Raw genomic sequence first — 18,730 nt, forward strand, 5'->3', positions numbered from 1 at the left:
GGGCCTAGCCCCGGGCCCAAGAGTGAGGAAAGACCCAAGAGTTGACCAATATAAGTGCTGGGCAGCATGGGAAAGGGCAAATAGGGGCCGAATCGGGGCAGCAGGACCCAGACCTGAGAGCATATCGAAGCAGCAGGGCCCGGGTTCAAGAGTGAGGAGCCATTTGAGGTATGAGTGATTGAAGTGCTGGGCTAGATTGAAAAGGCCAGAGGCGAGGGACTATCCAGTTCAGATCACTGCTCCTGAGGCTGTGACCTGCAACTAATGGGCTCCTGAATTGGCTGCAATGATGGCAGGCTTTGTGGCCATGGAATCACTTTTGTGAACTTCAGTTCTGAAGGTTATTTGCTGACTTGATTTTAATTGAAGGATTTGTTTTTGTTTCTGCACACTGGGTGTTTGATGGTCTTTTTTTTAATGGGTTCTATTGAGTTTCTTTGTTTTGTGGCTGCATATAAGGAAACAAGTCTCAAGTTTGTATGTTGTATACATACTTTGATAAAAGATGTACTTTAAACTGATCAAGATCTCCCTTCAATTTTCAAATCTTCTACACTATCTGACACTTCTACACTTCTACACATCTGTTTCAGTATCAGCTGCAAACTCGCTTTATCCATTCATACCCAGAATGTTTACATAAATTACAAATAATAAAGGTTCCGGCAAAGAGCCCTGTGGCACACCACTAGACACAGGTCAATCTGAGAAACAACCCTCATCTTCTTCTTCCTATTACTGAGCCAATTATCAGTACAATTCACTCGCTCCTCCTGGATCCCATCTATTGAACAATTAGTGCTCTGGCTGGCATGCACTGCCTGTGCTTCATTTTGCCCAAATTTGACACTATGTGGTATTTTTGTATTTCTCCTGACAGCCATTCTTGTGAGTCTTCTCCGAAAAAAGCTTTGCTAATTTGAATGCCAAATTAGGGGCAGTTTTTACTGTGAATCCTTCCCTCCGATGAGAGACATCCCAAATTTATGTCATATGCGGCCCTTCCAGTAACAGAGGGGGAAAATAAACATTCATTACGTTAATGGAGGCTAATTTTGAACACAGATCAATTTGGTGAATGGACAGTATGAAACCTACTACATCATCTAGTCATTAAAGGATTAGAACTCCATAATTCCCTAAGCCTAACGGTGTATTTTTCTAACACTTATTAAATCAGAACATTTCAAAGCAAACTTCAGAATGATACATTCCTAAATGCTTCCCTCCTCTGATCTGGTAAGCCTCATATCTACAATCTTAGCAACATGTTTGCAACCACTAAAATATTTTAGATCAAGCAGTTCAAAATGATGGTTGTATACATAAGAATTGTTTGCGAAAATAACCTGTTGTGCTTGATTTTGAATTGAGAAGGAACATCAATGTTTAACTGAGATTTGCGCCTTCTGCCCTCGAACGTGCTCAGCAGTTTTACATTATCAAGCTGCATTACTGCATGGTACTGCGGCAAGCAGTAGGTCTCGGCAACGGGTAAGCAAAACTGCACAATGCATCAGTGGCACCCCCCAACAACGACATAGATACGGAAATCTGCCGGAAAAGGGCCAGAAACACCATAAAGGATTTCACCCACCCTGCTCATGGACTGCTCATCTCACTCCCGTTAGGGAGAAAGCTATTTAGCGACAACGCCAGGACCACCAGACTCCAAATCAGTCACTTTCCCAAGCAGTCAGGCTGATCAACAGCTCACCCCTCCACACCCCAACCACCACTACTTTATCATTACCTGTCAGAAGCATTTTATGTACAGACACTCCTGTGCCTAGTGTCACTTTATGGACATTCAAACTGTGTCTATCAGCTATATTGTGTATTTACCTTTATTATGTCCTTTTATCTTATTGTGTTTCTTTGTGCTGCATCAGATCTGCAATAACAATTACCCTGTTCTCCTTTACACTTGTTTACTGGAAGTGAAATTAAACAATATTGAATCTCGAATTGCACCTGTTTCCATGCATAAGTCCTGGCAATGCATGAATGATGCCAGGCAGAGAGCTGACAGTGCCTAGCACACATCCAAAGTTGCAAGCATTGGATCTGACTATGCAACTAAGAAGCATCGTGGATCTCAACAGGGGGAGCAGACCTTAAAGGGAGTGACAAGCAAGCATGAACCCTCTTCAAAGGGCAAATCCAACCTACATCATTGTTGAGGAATCTGCTACAGCAGACACTGGACAAATCTGTTCCAGGGTAACAGTAACTCCGCTTTCTCTTCATATTGTAGGTGAGGCCTACAGTTTTGGAGGGGAGAACTGACGCTCCAACCCACTCCATGTCCACATATGCCTCCCTCCCTCCAGTCCAGCTTAAGAGAAGTGGGTGTCTAGTCCCACGTACATCCCAACTCTCCACACATTATCAGTTGTCCACTGCTATCCACATCCTGCAATAGTACCAGCATGGACTCTTTGAACAGTACCAGCTAAAGTTTCAAAATCATTGAGTACTCCAGCCAGCTAAAGCTATATCGGACCTAGGAATACAGGTTGAGCACCCCTTATCGAAATTGCAAAACCTGAAATTCGAAATTATTTTGAGCACTGAGATGACGTAATAAATGGAAAATTCCACAGGGCGCTGGGAAGGTTTCCAGGTGATGCACAGGTTTCTGCAAGCCACAAAACAGCTCTCAGAAGTGGCATCACATACATAATGAGTGCGTTAATGAAAAATAGCAAAACACTGCATCACGCAATAAATGAAGATCTTGATCGTGTAGCGCATGAGTGGATTTGTCAGTGTCAGAGTGAGCATAACACAGATTGTGAAACAAGCAAAGATATATCACAATGAACTGAAGATTGAAAGTAATTGTGAATATTCAGCAGGCTGGCTGCAGAAGTTTAAGCAAAGGCACAGCATTAAATTTTTAAAGATTTGAGATGATTAAGAGTCTGCTGGTCACAAAGCAGCAGAGAAATTCATTGACGAGTTTGCTGATGCAAAACAGCTGCATCAGTGTATTTGTGCAAAGGACAAGTGTAAGACTAAGGCTGCTTACTCTTAGCACATTAATTCAGAGTTGGGAATGATGGTGATGCCAAACAGCCACTGACTGTCCACGTGGTTGGCTCAGGTACTGATAACTTACCTTTCTGATGGTTCAATGTACACATTGTTGTTTGATACACAGAATTGTTAAAAATATTATATAAAACAATCTCCCTCTCCTGGTGTAATTGATGTAGAATGGGCAGTTTTTAGAAATCAGTGGCAGATACAAAGCCAATCGCAGTGCTGGAACCCGATGATAGTCATGGTCGGGGATGGTCACTCAACTCTGACAGTTTATGGAGGACCTAGCTCCATCACGTTAGACTGTGCTTTGATTGTGGATTGTTCACTCTGAGCTTCACTACAGCTGTACATAAGCTGTTTTTGTCATGTGAATGAATTCTGTGTTTAGCCTTGAGTCCCATCGCCAAGGTTTCTCATTATATAGATTCAAATGTTCCAATATCTGAAAAAGTCTGAAATCCAAAACACTGCCAACCCTAAGCATTTTGGATAAGGATTGCTGAAACTATATAACAACCTTTAAATTTTGCTGGCATTGCAGGTCCAAACAGCATGACTATGTTTTTAAAGATTAGCTTTTTTCTCTCATTGAGACATCAAAACAAACAGTAAAACATGCAACTTGCATCTTCGTTTGCGATGTGCAGGGGACAGCATGCAAGTGGGGGCACACTTCCAGCACCAACATTGCACGCCTACAGTTCACTAACCCTATCTCGTATGCCTCTGGAGTGTGGGAGGAAGCTGGTGCACACTGAAGAAACTCCTGTTATCATAGAGAACGTACAGGCTCCTTACAGACAGCAGGAGGAACTCAACTCTGATCAGTGATCACTGATGTTGTAAAGTGACCATGCCACCTTCATGTACATATCCAAATAGTGTTGGTGCGTGGCCAAGTGGATAAGGCCTTCGTCTAGTGATCTGAAGGTCGCTAGATTGAGCCTCGGCTGCGGCTGCTTGTGTCTCCTTGAGCAAGGCACTTAACCACACATTGCTCTGTGACGACAACGTGGTACCAAGCTGTATGGGTCCTAATGCCCTTCCCTTGGACAACATCAGAGGCGTGGAGAGGGGAGTCTTGCAGCTTGGACAACTGCTGGTCTTCTATATAAAAAAATCTTGCCCGGGCTTGCACCCTGGAAACTTTCCAAGGTGCAAATCCATGGTCTATCAAGACTAACAGAGGCCTATACATATCCAAATAAAGGGCGAGTGGATCACGGATTGCGTGCATGAACCTTGTTCCCTTGTGACAATAGCACAGCACAGTTTTCAAGTACTGTACGTGCTTTTGATGTGTGCATATCTTCATGTGTGCGCTTTCTAGCCACAGTGTACAAATAATGGAAATGCAGATGCTGGAAATAGACGTGCTGAAAGCACTCAGCTGGTCAAACAGCATGTGTATGGAAAGAGAAGCAGAGTTAACATTTCAGGCTGGAGACATTTTGTCAAGCTAGGAAAGAAATAAGTAATGATGATTTTGAGTTGCAGGAGAGATGGATAGGATGAAGGGAATATCTGTGATCGGGTGCAGCCTAGTCTCAAAGGTTAGTGTTAGCAATTAGAGTGATGACACTCTTTTAGCACGGCTGTGAGGCATCCCCAGCTGTACCAACAGGGACAGTAAAACAGGCGGATGTCTTAGCAGTTCTGATACAGAGAAAACTAGTTACCTAAAACTGGAGAACAATGTACCCAGCTGGAAGATGAGTTTTCCACACACTTGTGGTGGGCTTCATTGTAACATTGTGGAAGATCATAATCACACCAGAATGGGATAAACATTGAGACTAGTGAAAAGCCACCTGCTTGGTACTTGTAGCTAACTCTTTGAATATGTTTTTGCTTGAGGGAGCTATGATCTACAGACTTCTGAGGCACTGGTGACGACTTGCTTGTGGCACTCAGTTCTTCCACAGGGTTTCTTGTTTCACTTCAGTCATGACAAAAGCTGCTGGAAGTGTTAAGCTGATTAGTAATAAAGCTGCTTTTGTCAGACTGTGTTAAACTGGCCTCAGAATTCTAATGAAAACAAACTCAGCATTTAGCAAATACATTAGAACAGAGGCTTTTGAGCCTTTTGCTCTGATTGGCTGAGCAATGGGAAACCCAATGCTGTGAGCAGTTGTTGCATAAGGCAACAGCCACGATTCTGCTGTTCATTTTACAAAAGGCAACTGTACTTAAATAATTCTTTACATGTTTGACCTTTGAGTTATCTGTAGAGTTCATCACTAATTAACAAATGCATCAGATCTGATAGATCAAAGGCAGAAGTTGCTTGTAAAGTGGTGCAGATAACTTTTTTCAAAACTAACCTTCTGTTAGTCATAACTAATTCTATCTTTTCATATATCTAGAATTAAAGCTGCAAATTCTGGAAATAAACAGCAGATCAGTCAACAGCAAGAGAAAATTCTTGCAGTGCACCGCATCTGAGGTGCACTGTACTTATCGTCCGGCATCAAACTTGAACTCCCAAGTTAAAATGCCAGTATTCAAATCCAGACTGATCAATAGTTAAACAGCAGTCGGCAGAAATTACAGAATCTTCAACATAATTCAGGAGGCCATTTAGCTAATTGAATCTATGCTGGCTCATTTTGGAGAGAACCATACAATGTCATTTCTCCATGCTCTCTCATTGCCCTGCCAGTTATGGTCATTAAAATTTTCTTCTAAAACATTGCTTTTGCACGACTTTACAAGTGGTAAGTTATAAAGCACAACTTTCTGCAGAGAGGGTGTTAGTTCACAGCCCCCAATATTGATTGTTCTGACACTTCTTGTCTTCAAACCATCTTCTAATTGGGACAACAACTCTTCTCTACACGTCACCCATCTCTCAATCTAGCTTGAAAGGGCAAAGGAGAACAACCCAAAGGAGAGTCTTAAGTTCAGTCATTCAGTCTTGTTTCGGGCTACTCATTACATGACATAGACACAAGCAATAACAATCTTATGTTTTTGGAAGTTGCAATACTGCCTGGCACAGTGCCAACTGATGGCCTTGGCTTTGATGCTGATGTGGTGCTCTTCTTAGATGGCAGGTGGCAAACCTTCCAAGCACAATGTGCTGTGGTTTCCTTTCTTTCATCCCCATGTGACATCCTTAAACTGCAGTAACATCAGAACGTAATAAATGTTGACTTTCATTTTGCTATGTTACATGTTGAGCATCCCTTATCCGAAATGCTGGGGCTGGAAGTGTTTTGGATTTTGGAATATTTTACTCTATATAATGCAATACCTTGGGGATGAGACCCAAGGCTAAGCACAAAATCTATTCGCATTTCAAATACAGCTTATGTATGTAAAGGGGGTTTCTTCTTTTTTCTTTGTTACTGTTGGGAAAGGGTTTCTTTGTTTTGTGAAAAGCAGGAATGTTTCTTTGTTGCGAGAGGTCCCGGGTTCAAATCCCAGACGAACCCCCACAATGTAACCCCCTGGGTCGCCTCAGGCTCGCTCAGCTCATTTTGTCTAGGGGGAGCAGCCTTCGGCCCCGCCAAACTGGGTAATCAGCTGGTGTGGATGCTGTGTGATGTCCCCGCCTTGCCCAAAAACAGACAGTACACCTTATGCAATTAAATGAGTACAATTTATAAAGGTTACTATAACTAAGTGATTAATAATGATACAGTATATATGAAGAGAAAAATTAAAGAAAAGGCGCCAAACTTATCAAAGTCCAAACCACTTCGTGCACAACCGTTGGAGCTCAATTTCTGAAGTCTTCTGGCCACCATTCGATCCCCTCCGAACTCCTCGACTCGCAGCTCAGGACCCTCCGAGTGGTCAACCAAGCACATCTAGCTTCATCCCCCCCTCCTCGGAGTACCTCCCGGCCTCGGACCCCCGCTTGGGGTCCGATCCTCGCCCAGCTTACAGCATTGTGTCCTCTCTCTCGACCCCCTCGCGCCGATCTGCCCAAAAGCCCGTCAACAAAAGCTTACAGACTCAGAAGAAAGAACATTAATCCCCATTTGGTTTAGAAAGGAATACCATTCTCGTTAACAGTAAATTTTAACAAACAAGCTTCCAGCACTCTCTCACAACAAAGAAACATTCCTGCTTTTCACAAAACAAAGAAACCCTTTCCCAACAATAACAAAGAAAAAAGAAGAGACCCCCTTTACATGTACAGCTGGAGTGAAGCTCAGAGTGAACCGTCTGCAGTCGAAGCACAGTCTAACGTGATGGAGCTAGGTCCTCCATAGACTGTAGGAGCTGAATGACCACCCCAGAACGTGTCTATTACCAGGTTCCAGCGCTGCGATAGACTTCATACCTGCCATTAATTTCTAACAGCTACTCATTCCACAGCAATTACGATTGGGGGAGGGGGTTGGTAGTTTTATATAATATTTTTAATCATTTTGTGTATGAAACAATTATCTTCAATTCTCAGCTTAGCATGATATATATTTTTGCTTGTTTCATGATCAGCATACTGTTTAAACGGCCTATGTTCACTCAGATGATGGTGAATCTGTTCTTTCAAACGCAATGATGATCTTCATTTTTCACTTTAAGCAGTGTTTTTCTATTTCTCATTAACTTCTATTCATTACATTGGTGAGGTCTCTTCTCAGAACTGTTTGTGGTGTGCAGAGATCTGCACATCGCCTGGGAGCCTTTCCATTTGTGCCGTCATGTCAGTGCTCAAAATAATTTTGGATTTCAGAGGTTTTCGGATTTTGGAATTTTAGATAAGGGATACTGAAATTGTATTAAATCTTGTGACTTTATGGAGCAACTTGGCAATTGCTTTTCATCAAATGTTTTTAAAAAATTATTCCATACACAGCATTAATTATTACAGATCAAAATCTTGCACAAAAGAATTGAAACGAAAATTTGGATGGATATCTCTATGAACTGTGGTAAATGCTGAAAGAGTATAAAATCTCTCAACAGGCAAACAGAACCTAAGAACTTAAACCAAAGGCCCAGCTGAAACAAACAATGGACTCCACAGTAAAACCAAGACTGCATGATCATTTGTGATTTGATTACTGTGCTTGTGAGACAGCAAATGTGTTCTGGTTACAGTACATTTTCAGGTTTGTGCTGAATTCTACAATCTGATTACTGACCTTACTAAGGGCTGCTAACTGGATACAGTGCCCATGAAACTAAGAGAAAGCTCAGTATAGTGTCCATTGCTGGCCAGAAACTAACCTCTGCAAGGCAGCATGTGTATTCTGTCTGACTACAGTTTCAGAATCAACTTGTGTCATCAACAGTCTGCCGACCGACCAAGATTCCCGTATGAATAATTCTTAATTAGGTGATCTATAGAGGAGTAATTAGTGTGTGTTTAATTTACACACAGGAAACAGCCGAAAGGACTGCTAACGTAAAGATTTAGAGAAGTCAATAAAAATAGATTCGTTTTTGCAAAATAATGGAAAAGATTAGTAGGGTAAAATCCTAATGATGTGTTTTGTGGACGAATGATGGATCTCTGAAAGTGCACAGAGAAGCAAATACAGTGGCGTTAATATTTATGGCAAGCTGGAGACTGTGCAAGACCTGCTCTTTTAAGAGTCTGTAAATTAATATGTTGGCAGCAAATCTTGAAGTGAGGCACGTTCCTCTCCTCTTAAATGTGGTCAGGAATTTCAAATAAATGTAATCAAATTGTGTCGGAATTGTAAATTGACTCGGCGAACAATAACTGAGACTACAAACAAATTCAGAGAACTTTAACTTGAAGGAATGCCTGTCACTTATTTTTGAGCAAAAAAATAAAATGTCCAGAAGAGTTCTTTAAGAAACAGAAGTGGTCGCAGACAGGAATAAAATGCTTCCTTTTTATTTCACGTCAGTCTCTACAAGATATAATTGGCTGTCCTAATTATAAAGGCAATTTGGGCAGATGTGTATCAATCAATAAAGCTAATCCAAGCATTGCATTATTGAATAGCAAACTGCATAAAATGTAAGCACGGGAATAAACTGTAACTTTTGCTTCAGTCTTCAGCCAAACAGAAAGCAAGGCAGGGCAACCTGATCCTAAAACACTGTGAGAACTATTAAGTTTGGTCGATTTTTCTTACTCATGATCTGCTTAATTTTGAGCAGAGGTGTCAGCTCCTTGAGCTTTTAGTGTGGAGATTTATAAACAGAAAATGGACACCAAGAGCCAGAAATAGCAAAGCCCATTCTGTCATCGGAAGGCAGTGAGGCAGGATTTCCATAAACCTGCCTTTCCTTATCCTATTCCAAATCCCAGCCCAGAGATTACCAAGCTCCGCGGTATAATTTATAATGTGTAGATCTTTTTTTTACCTTAATAACGTACACTACAAGATCAAGACACCTTTTAAGGTTTTCAAATAATTTTGTCAGCACACAAATAATAGAGAAAAAAACAACTACAGGACATATCTTGTTCTGTCTATATTCAACCAACAGCCCAGTTCCCAATTTGACATAAGAACAAAAAATGTTAGAAAGATTCGACATGTCAGACAGTATCTGTGAAAGAGAAACAGGTCCAAGACTCCTTGTCAGAATCTGGCAAACTGACTTTCTATAATCTGGGAGCATTTAGAATCCCAAGTTTTATTATTATGCCATATCCTGCATCTTACTCAATCAAATGGATTAAGAATAGGTGGAGTGGGTCTGGGCAGGGTGTTACATAAAGGCAATGTACACTCAGGTGTATTTTATTAGCTACACCTGTACACCTACTCATCAATGCAAATATCCAATCAGCCAATCATGTGGCAGGAACTCAGTCCACAAAAGCAGGCAGACATGGTGAAAGAGGCTCCATGATTGTTCAGACCAAACATCAGAAAGGGGAGCAAATGTGATCTAAGTGACTGTGAGCACGAAATGACTGTTGGTGCCAGATGGGGTGGTTTCAGTATCTCAGGAGCTGCCAAACTCCTGAGATTTTCATGCACAACAGTGTCCAGAGCTTGCAGGGAAGGGCGTGAGAAACAAACAAAAACATCCCGTGAGCAGCAATTCTGTGGGCAAAAATGCCTTGGTAATGAGAGAGGTCAGAGAATACGACCAAGCTGGTTCAAGCTGACAGGAAGGCAACAGTAACATAAATAACTACATATTACAACAGTGGTGTGCAGAAGAGCATCTCTGAACACACAACACGTTGAACCTGGTAGTGGATGGACTGCAGCAGCAGAAGACCATGAACATGATGCTGAGATTAATCCTAGGATGCGCTGGGACACATCATCACTGGTGTAACCTGGGGTCATAGAGTGTCTCCTTCTTTTAACATCAAACACTCCTGCCCAGGCGACCCAGCCAGCATTGATCAGGCCCTGACTTGTGTCACAGCAGTACCAGTCAATGGGTCTCACCCCTTGATCCATGGCCATTCAGAGGCGCGCTCAGACTGTTTGCAGCTCCTGTAATGCCAAGGAGAGAGCAGGTTTTGCACAGCAAGCAGCCAGCAAAACCTCTACAACCCACATCTATAGGCTCACAGCATGTCCTCCACCCTTGCATGAAGATGACAGGAAGGCAGCGGTAACGCAAAAAACCGTGCATTGCAGTTCTACCATGACCACCTGCTTTGAGGTTTCAGACAGAATGACCATGTCAGTCCTCAGTGATGCTGATGATGATAAGTCAGAGAACTTTAATTGCTTACGAAGATTGACTTCCAGTTGCCAGTCAGACGCAGTGGCGAGCAAGGCTGCTGGTGATCTGGGCTGAGGCTGTGATTGGTCTCCATCTTTAACAAAGGCCATGATCTTTCTGTTGCTAATGGTCAGGGAAGTATTTTCTTCCACTGCCTTCAGCACCAGGTCATAGCACCAGCAGCAGCGGCCTTTTCCCAGGGCTTTTGGGCAACTGCTGAGAACCCTGGAGAGTTCCTCTGCCAGGGCAGAGAGGACATGATGGTGCCTCACTTTTGCCCCAACCAAAGGCACTCTGTACAAGGCAGGATGTCATACACAACCTAGATCATCAACTTGATGCATTGGAGTTCTGCCTGCCAAGTGTTGGATCAGGAGTTCTTCTGCTTCAGTGCACCCTCCCACCTTGTCCAAGCTCCCTGCTGCCCTATTCCGACCATCCTGTTGGTACGCACTTCTTCAACAGCTGCTCGCACCACTACTTGAGTCAGTTTGTGTCTGTCCCTGCCCTGGGCCCGGTCAAAGTGAGTTAAAAGGAAGCTACCCAGCCCTGCCTGATCAGTCCCTACCAGATCCTTTTGCCTCAGGTCTGCCTCAGCCATCTCCTCTGCATTCCGGGCCTTCCACTTCCCGCCTGTCTAGACCTCAGTGCTTGCTGTGGAGACTTTGGTGTGACTGGAATCTCTATGCAACAGCATTATGGGAATCCAAATACCCCTCGGTCAAGCTCCTGAAGAGAAACTGCAGTTTATTCATCTTCCTCAGGCTATGTGGGAAGTCCAGCCATCTTCAAAGCTAGCCATTAGTCTCTTCTTCAAGGGTCTGAACTGTTGACATGGGTCCCTCAAACACCACAATGGGCCAGAGGATTCGAAGGAGGATCCTATGTTGGTAGATCTTGGCCTTGGAGTTTGCTAGATAGGCCTGACTTGTCCACACTGGTGAGCCAGTCTTCTAACATCTTGGTGTTCTTCTAGATAGCACATCTCTTAGACTGCTGTCAAAGATCTTCCCCAGGCTCTTGACTTGCTTCTCAGAGATGGATGGGATAGCAATACCATCCAAGGGGAAATGGAGCCTGTCCATGAATCCTTAACAGCAGAGACCTGGATTTCTCTGGCTTAAAGGTTGCCTTTGTCCATGCAATGAGCCTGTCTAGCCCCTGGAAGATCCATCTACTGCCTGGGACCAATGTAGTTGTTACCGTGAGGACATGCATTGGGCCTCTTACTGGGAGCTGCCGTACATGTGCCTTAGTCAGAGGGCCTCGACACTCTGATAATAAGAGGCAGCACCAGGAGCACTGAACACAGTATATGGCCCCAACTGGCCTCTTGTATATCAATGAAACCCCATGTAGATTGGGAGACCGCTTTGCCGAACATCTGTGCTCCATCCGCCAGAACAAGTGGGATCTCCCAGTGGCCACCCATTTTAATTCCACTTCCCATTCCCATTCCGATATGTCCATCCATGACCTCCTCCACTGTCAGAATAAGGCCACACATAGATTGAAGGAGCAACACCTTACATTCAGCTTGAGTAGCCTCCAACCTAATGGCATAAACATCAATTTCTCAAATTTCCAGAACTGCTTCAACCCCCCCTCACCCCTCACCATTTCCTATCCTCTTTCCCGTCTCTCATGCTATCTCCTTGCCGTCCATCACCTCCCCTCCCCCCCCTTTTTCCTTTCTTCCATGGCCTTCTGTCTCTTCCACCAATCAACTTCCTAGCTCTTTGCTGCATCCCTCCCCCTCCAAGTTTCTTCTATCGCCTTGTCTTTCTCTCTCCCCTCCCCCCACCTTCCAAATCCCTCAGCTTTTTTCTTCGGTCCTGCCTGAAATGTCATCAGAGATGCTGAAATGTCATCAGAGATGCTGAGTTCCTCCAGCATTTTATGTGTGCTGCTCAGTTCCTGTCTCTCTGTCTCTGCCACATTCTCTACGCCATTTTGCCCTGCACAGTCTCATAAGCTTACTCTGAGGGTGTTACAAAGCTCGGCAAGTGTTGGCTTCTCCTCATCCTCCCCTGCCCCCACCACAGAATGCAGAAATACACTCGGTGGCCACTTTATTTAGTATTTCCTGCACCCAATAAACTGCCACTGCGTGTATAGTACAGTACTTTGCCCAGAATGGAGATAATTGGGTAATACTTCTGTCAATTAAACTGGTGTCTGTGCTGCTATCAGCAGGTGAGCTTCATCTTGTGTACATAATGTGCACGTAACAGTTCTCCACATGTCAATTTTTTGGAAGAAATTGCTTGTTTTATTGGGAAAATTTGGTTTGGTTTCTGTAATAAATACACAGTTTTTTGCTTTTTCAGCAAATAGTTTATTTCTTGATGATAAATGAGAGCAAATTGACTTTATTTTTGACTGCTTACTGAAGCCAAGACATAAACACTCCAACCCTAACCCTCTTCATCCTCCAGCTTGAGGATAACATAGTATTATGAATAGATACTCTCCTACATTAACTAAGAAAAGAAAATATATTATTCTTAAAGTTAAGACAAGCAACAGAAACACTGAGCTACCCAATAACTCATATATTTTATTTTGCAGGTTGGCTTAATTTTAATGAATTTTGTTGAGCCGAAATATTCAAAGTGGAGCAATCAACGGAAGCAACTCCCACTCCGAGCAAGTTAAATGGAGTGACGAAAAATGTGGGCTCGGACCAGAATTCTGATCCAGTTATTGGGAAGGCAGAAGATTGCAATCCCAAGAGTGACTGCATGACCTCGGAAATGAAAGATCTGCCTGCGCAGACAGATCAACCACTACCACCTCTCACTGAGCGGAAGAATGGTAGGATGTGTTTGATTATGTAGGAAAAGCTATATGTGATGTGCTTCTTCATAATTGTCAACCAATTAGACAATTGATTTGGAATAGGTCAGAGGTTTTGTTAGCACGGTACCCAAGAAACGAGAATGCTTAGAGATATTTTCCCTTCAAAAGTTTCAATGGATTGGAAAGATTATTTGCACTATACTTCAAAACACCTGGTACAGGTACATAAGATAATTTCTAAAACAATATTTTCAGTAGAAATGTGGACCACCAATCTGGCAGTTTTGTTGGAAATGGGAACTTTCCAATTTCTGGATTATTTATAGTTCAGAGCGATACTCTTGTTGACACAGTCCTTTTTTGACTGGTTATTTTTATTTTCTTTCATTGCCAAAAGCAGAGGGAGCCAGTATTCTTAAGGCAGTTTTACAAAGTTAAAAACTTTTAGTTCTCCTGTTTGAGCTAATAACTGATAGTAACATGTAATGCAAATTGGATCTAAATTACTGAAGTGATTGGAAAATCTTGTAAGTCAGTAGTGTTTTATTCAGTTTAGTATATTTGTGTTTAAGATTCTGCTAGTTACTTCTGACCTCTCATCAACAAATATTTTATGGAAATAATTCGGACACTGTGTAGCTCAGGTGGTTGATGGTTGGGTTGAGCTGTTCTTTGATCTTGGCAATCCATTTGCAAATGTTTCATCACCAGTCAAGGAGACATTGTCAGTGCACTGTTGATTGTGGTGTTTGCTCCAAATACTTGACTTCTATTCTTAATCAATCAGCTGATTGGTCATCAGTTTGGAAATTAATTTATCTTTTAATCGGCATTTTACTTGTGATGTTTAATCAATGCTGTAAAGGATGTAGATTTTGGGTACTTGGAGATCTTACCTGATGACTTGTTGGATTTCTTTGAGGAAAACATATTCTTCTTGCTGACAGTCAACACCGGTGCATCTCAAAGATGCGTGCTTAGCCCGCTGCTCTACTCCGTCCACCCCTATGATTGCGTGGTCAGGATAAGTACAAGCACCATCTGTAAAAATCTGCGGATCATACAACAGTTGTCAGCGGTATCTCAGATGGTGACAAGGAGGCGGACAGGAGTGAGATAGATCAGCTGGTTGAGTGGTGTCACAACAACAACCTTGCACTCGACATCAAGAAGATCAAGGAGTTGATTGTGGACTTCTGGAATGGTAAGTCAAGGGAACACCCACAAGCCCTCATCAAGGGATCAGCAGTGGGGGAAAGAGTGAGCAGTTTCAAGTTCCTGAGATGTCAATATCTCAGTAGAACTATCCTGGGGCAATCATATTGATGCAATAACAAAGAAGGCCCACCAGCAGCTATACTGCATCAGGAGTTTCAGGAGATTTAATATGTCACCAAAGACTCTAGCAAATTTCTACAGATGGACTGTGGAGGGCATTCTAACTGATTGTATCATTGTCTAGTATGGAAGGGCCACTTTGCAAGATCAGAAAAAGCTAGAGCAGGTTGTAAACTCAGCCAACTCTATCATGAGCACTCACCTCCACACCATCGAGGACATCTTCAAAAGGCAATGCCTCAGAAAGGCGGCATCCATCATTAAGAACCCCCACCACCCAAGGTGTGCTCTTATCTCATTGCTACCATCAGAGAGGAGGAAGAGTAGCTGAAGATACACACTCATTGTTTTAAGGACAGCTTCTTCCCCTCAACCAACTGATTTCTAAATGGACATTGTAACCATGTAACTCACCACTTTTGCACTACGTATTTAATTATTAAATCTTTATTTTCTTATAAATAAATAATTTATGGTATATTTATATATCGCACAGTACTGCTGCTGTGAAGCAAAACAATTCACGACATATGTCAGTGATAATAAATCTGATTTTGATTCTGATTCTGTGGAAGTAACAAACAGGCCAGATAAAGAAGAGTCAGCAGTTGCTGTCGACACAGAGTGTAGGAATAAATGTAACTTCCCAGTGAGTAGCTAGTGGATAAGGCAGGGGAAAGAGGTTGAGAGGGAACAATGAATCAGCCAAGATCAAATGGTGGAGCCAAAAACATTGGGCCAAATGGCCTTTTTCTGCTCCTATGCCTTATGGTCTTATCACACATTATTGTCAGATTCAGCTCTGAACTTTAACCCTTTGCTTCCAAAAACTTTGCTTGTATAATGATAATGCATCTTTGCCCATCTCTGCAGATTGTTGTATGAGACTAATTCAGTTGACGATGATTATTGAAGCAAAGTCGTGTAAGTAAGTAGCAAAGAATACATGTTATGTATAGATATCATGTTTCATACAGCAAGAAAGTAAATGAGCAGGTAATTTGTTTTGGTTCTGTTAGAAGAGGATGAAATTGCATATTTATATCAGTAGGCTTCTAATAATTTTCTCTGAATAAGTCCACCTGAGATGTTTTGTATCTGTAACGTCTCTTATATAGGACAGTATTTTCATCAGTGCATCACTAAACTGTTAGCTGGATTGTATTTTCATATGCTTGGAGTGGGATTTGAATTCAGAAACTTCCAGCTCCAAGATGTGAATGCGCCCTTGAGATTGCACATTCTACTCTAATGAAGAGTCTCTGATCTTCACTGAACAGAAGGCTGTTTAGTAAAGAGGCTTTGGAACTCATTCAGAAATGTACCAGAGGACATTTATCCAGCCTCAATGTCTTGTGCCTATTTGAACATATTCAGTGTGGACATGGGTTGATTGTAAAGCAAGAAGAGACTGAGTCAAAATATAATTTAATATGTGCAGCCTGACATGAAAGAACTGGACCCTATCCAATTCTACACGACACTGAAATCAAAAATACCTAAGATGTTGATGGCCTGTCTTCCAGCTTACAATAGGTAAGTTTAGCTTGCTTTAAATGTAAATAACATACATTGGAAATGGGAAAGCATTTTAAATTTTGCACAGAATCCTACAGCTCCTCAGATTAAAGACTCACTGGAAATATCTCTGAGGTTGTAATTATGGCCATGGAGAAAACCAATAAACTGTAGATACTGGAACTATGAAATAAATACATAGAGTTCTGGAAACATTCAGCAGGTCAGGCAGCATCTGTGCAACAGAAACAAATTTCACAAGATATAAGTCAGTGATAATAAACCTAACTATAATTCTGAGTAAAAATTTTAGGTCTGAGGCCTTTCATAAGAAGAATACCCAGTCTATAAGTATCATAAAAAGCTTCTCTTTATCAATATCTTAGCTGAACCAGGTAGTCACTATTCATTTACCGAACTTGTGATGGATTGCATTAAGTTATCCTTCAGAATTTTCATTATGCACAAACGAGAAACATTGATTATAGTTAATTGAGTTCTACAGTGCCCATTTAAACATGTGGGAAATATTGACTCCTTGGAAAAAGGTTACTTAGACTTCTTTTTTATTAATTATTTAAGGCAGCTTTGATTGCTTCAATTGATTTTTAGTGTGTAGATGTGGTTTTTTTTAGATTTTGAAATGTAAAAATAAATATTTGAAGCAACGTATGCATATCAGAATGTTTATAACAAAGCCATTCAAAAGCTGAACTGCGCAGGTATCTGAGACAGATAGCGATCTTGGGGGAGGGGTGGGGGAGTGAAGCCTCTTCAGCTCTCAAAGACATTCTATCCCATTGCTACACTCAGCCACACCAAAGAATGCTAGGAGCCAAACAACCCACAGCAGGTTGTGCCAGAGGTCACACTGGAGCAAACAGCCTGGCACAGGGAGTTCACAATTCTGAGCCAATCGATGAACAGCCCTTTTAGGTAGGTCAAATACTTTTCCTTTCTTCTTCACCCACCTCACAACTCTTATCCTGACTTCCTTCTGAACTCATTTGTTGACTAACAGCCTTGCAGAGTTTCCACATGCCTAACTGTTGATCTTTGTGCCAATGCACATCAAAGGCTCTAAATGATCTAGTTAACAAGGTTCCAACAAGCTGGATTTAAAAAGTAAGCTTCAGATCCAAAGATTCAGAGCTTTAGCTAAGGTGAGTTTTATTTAACTATCAGAATTTGAGCCCTAAGATATCCTCTATACCTTTTCTATCCAATGTGCATGTCCAAGTGTCTTTTAAGTACCGCCTCAACCACTCCACCTGGCATTACATTTATGGCCAGCAAGCTGCACCAGGTTAACTTTTAACTTTTTCAATGTTATTCAATCAGGAATCATTTATTTTCCTGAGTGAAATTCAATAATGATGATTTTGTGTCAGTTTAAAAATCTATCTTCACACTGTAGGCCAACAGAAGTGCCCATCATGGAGTTACCACTTGGATGTACAAGATGGTAGCATTTCCAATATCACACTGATTTTGGAACAGAGTGGGGGATCCTAGACCATGCTGTAGAAATATCCAATACTGGGCACTCCAGGAACACCTCAGATCCTCTGTTCATTCCCCTGAAGTGGGAATCCTGAGATGTAAATCGCATGTTTACTTTTAACCATTTTGTGCCCTTCCTACAACGCACTGACTATCCACTGGTTGCCCATTTGCTTGGCCCTGTGCCATACAAAATATGCACTGGAAGCTTTGACCTCCAAACCTAACTGCATTAATCATCTCTGCCCTGAGCCTCAGTCAAAATCCTGGATTTCCCACTGTGATCCATGCTGATCTCAGTGCAATTACTTCTGCCCTCACTGATCTACTCAAGGCACAGTCTTTGGTCCCTCTCCTCCCTACATATGGTACAGACTCTGTTCCTTCTCCACTTTCCTCCACCCAGGATACAGGCTCTGGAAATTCTCCACTCAACTTAAGACATTTTCTGTGAACCTTTTCGTCTCCATTCAGCATGCCCCATATCCCTAAGGTTCTAACCCAACTCCTCCCCACTTGATATTGAAATTTGAAGTTGTGATGTCCAAGAGTGAAACTATCAATGGCATCCTCAGTAACTCCCATCCTCTGTATCCCTTTGAGTGCATGAGAATTCCTCAGCTATCAAACTTTCACATGATCTCTCTTCACCTTCGGCATGGAATAGGCCCTTCCATCCCTTCAAGCTGTGCAGCAAAGCAATCCCTGCCCCCATTATATCCTAGCCTGATCACAGAATGGTTTACAGTGACCAATTAACCTCACAACCAGTACGGCTTTGGAATGCGGGAGGAGACCGGAGCACCCGGAGGAAAACCACGTGTCACGTGGAGAACATACAAACTCCTTACAGACAGCAGTGAGAATTGAACCCAGATCGCTGATA

The 18,730-nt window shown here is 42.2% G+C and overlaps 1 protein-coding gene across 9 annotated transcripts in view; it reads left to right on the forward strand.

Moving 5' to 3' along the window:
* The window catches only part of myocd (myocardin), a 647,048-nt gene that overhangs the window by 414,853 nt on the left and 213,465 nt on the right, over nt 1-18,730 (forward strand). For 5 of the 9 annotated variants that reach the window (XM_059948795.1, XM_059948785.1, XM_059948789.1 and 2 more), the window contains 2 exons: nt 7,975-8,120; nt 13,255-13,500. The exons of 2 other annotated variants lie outside the window; for them this stretch is intronic. In XM_059948795.1, the coding sequence (XP_059804778.1) occupies nt 13,428-13,500 (73 nt within the window). In that variant the 5' untranslated portion in view covers nt 7,975-8,120; nt 13,255-13,427. The remainder of the gene's footprint in view (nt 1-7,974; nt 8,121-13,254; nt 13,501-18,730) is intronic. 2 more of the 9 variants (XM_059948786.1, XM_059948790.1) reach the window with 1 other exon arrangement.

This window comes from Hypanus sabinus, chromosome 23, assembly GCF_030144855.1.
Source record: "Hypanus sabinus isolate sHypSab1 chromosome 23, sHypSab1.hap1, whole genome shotgun sequence".
In the NCBI taxonomy this organism is placed as follows: domain Eukaryota; kingdom Metazoa; phylum Chordata; class Chondrichthyes; order Myliobatiformes; family Dasyatidae; genus Hypanus; species Hypanus sabinus.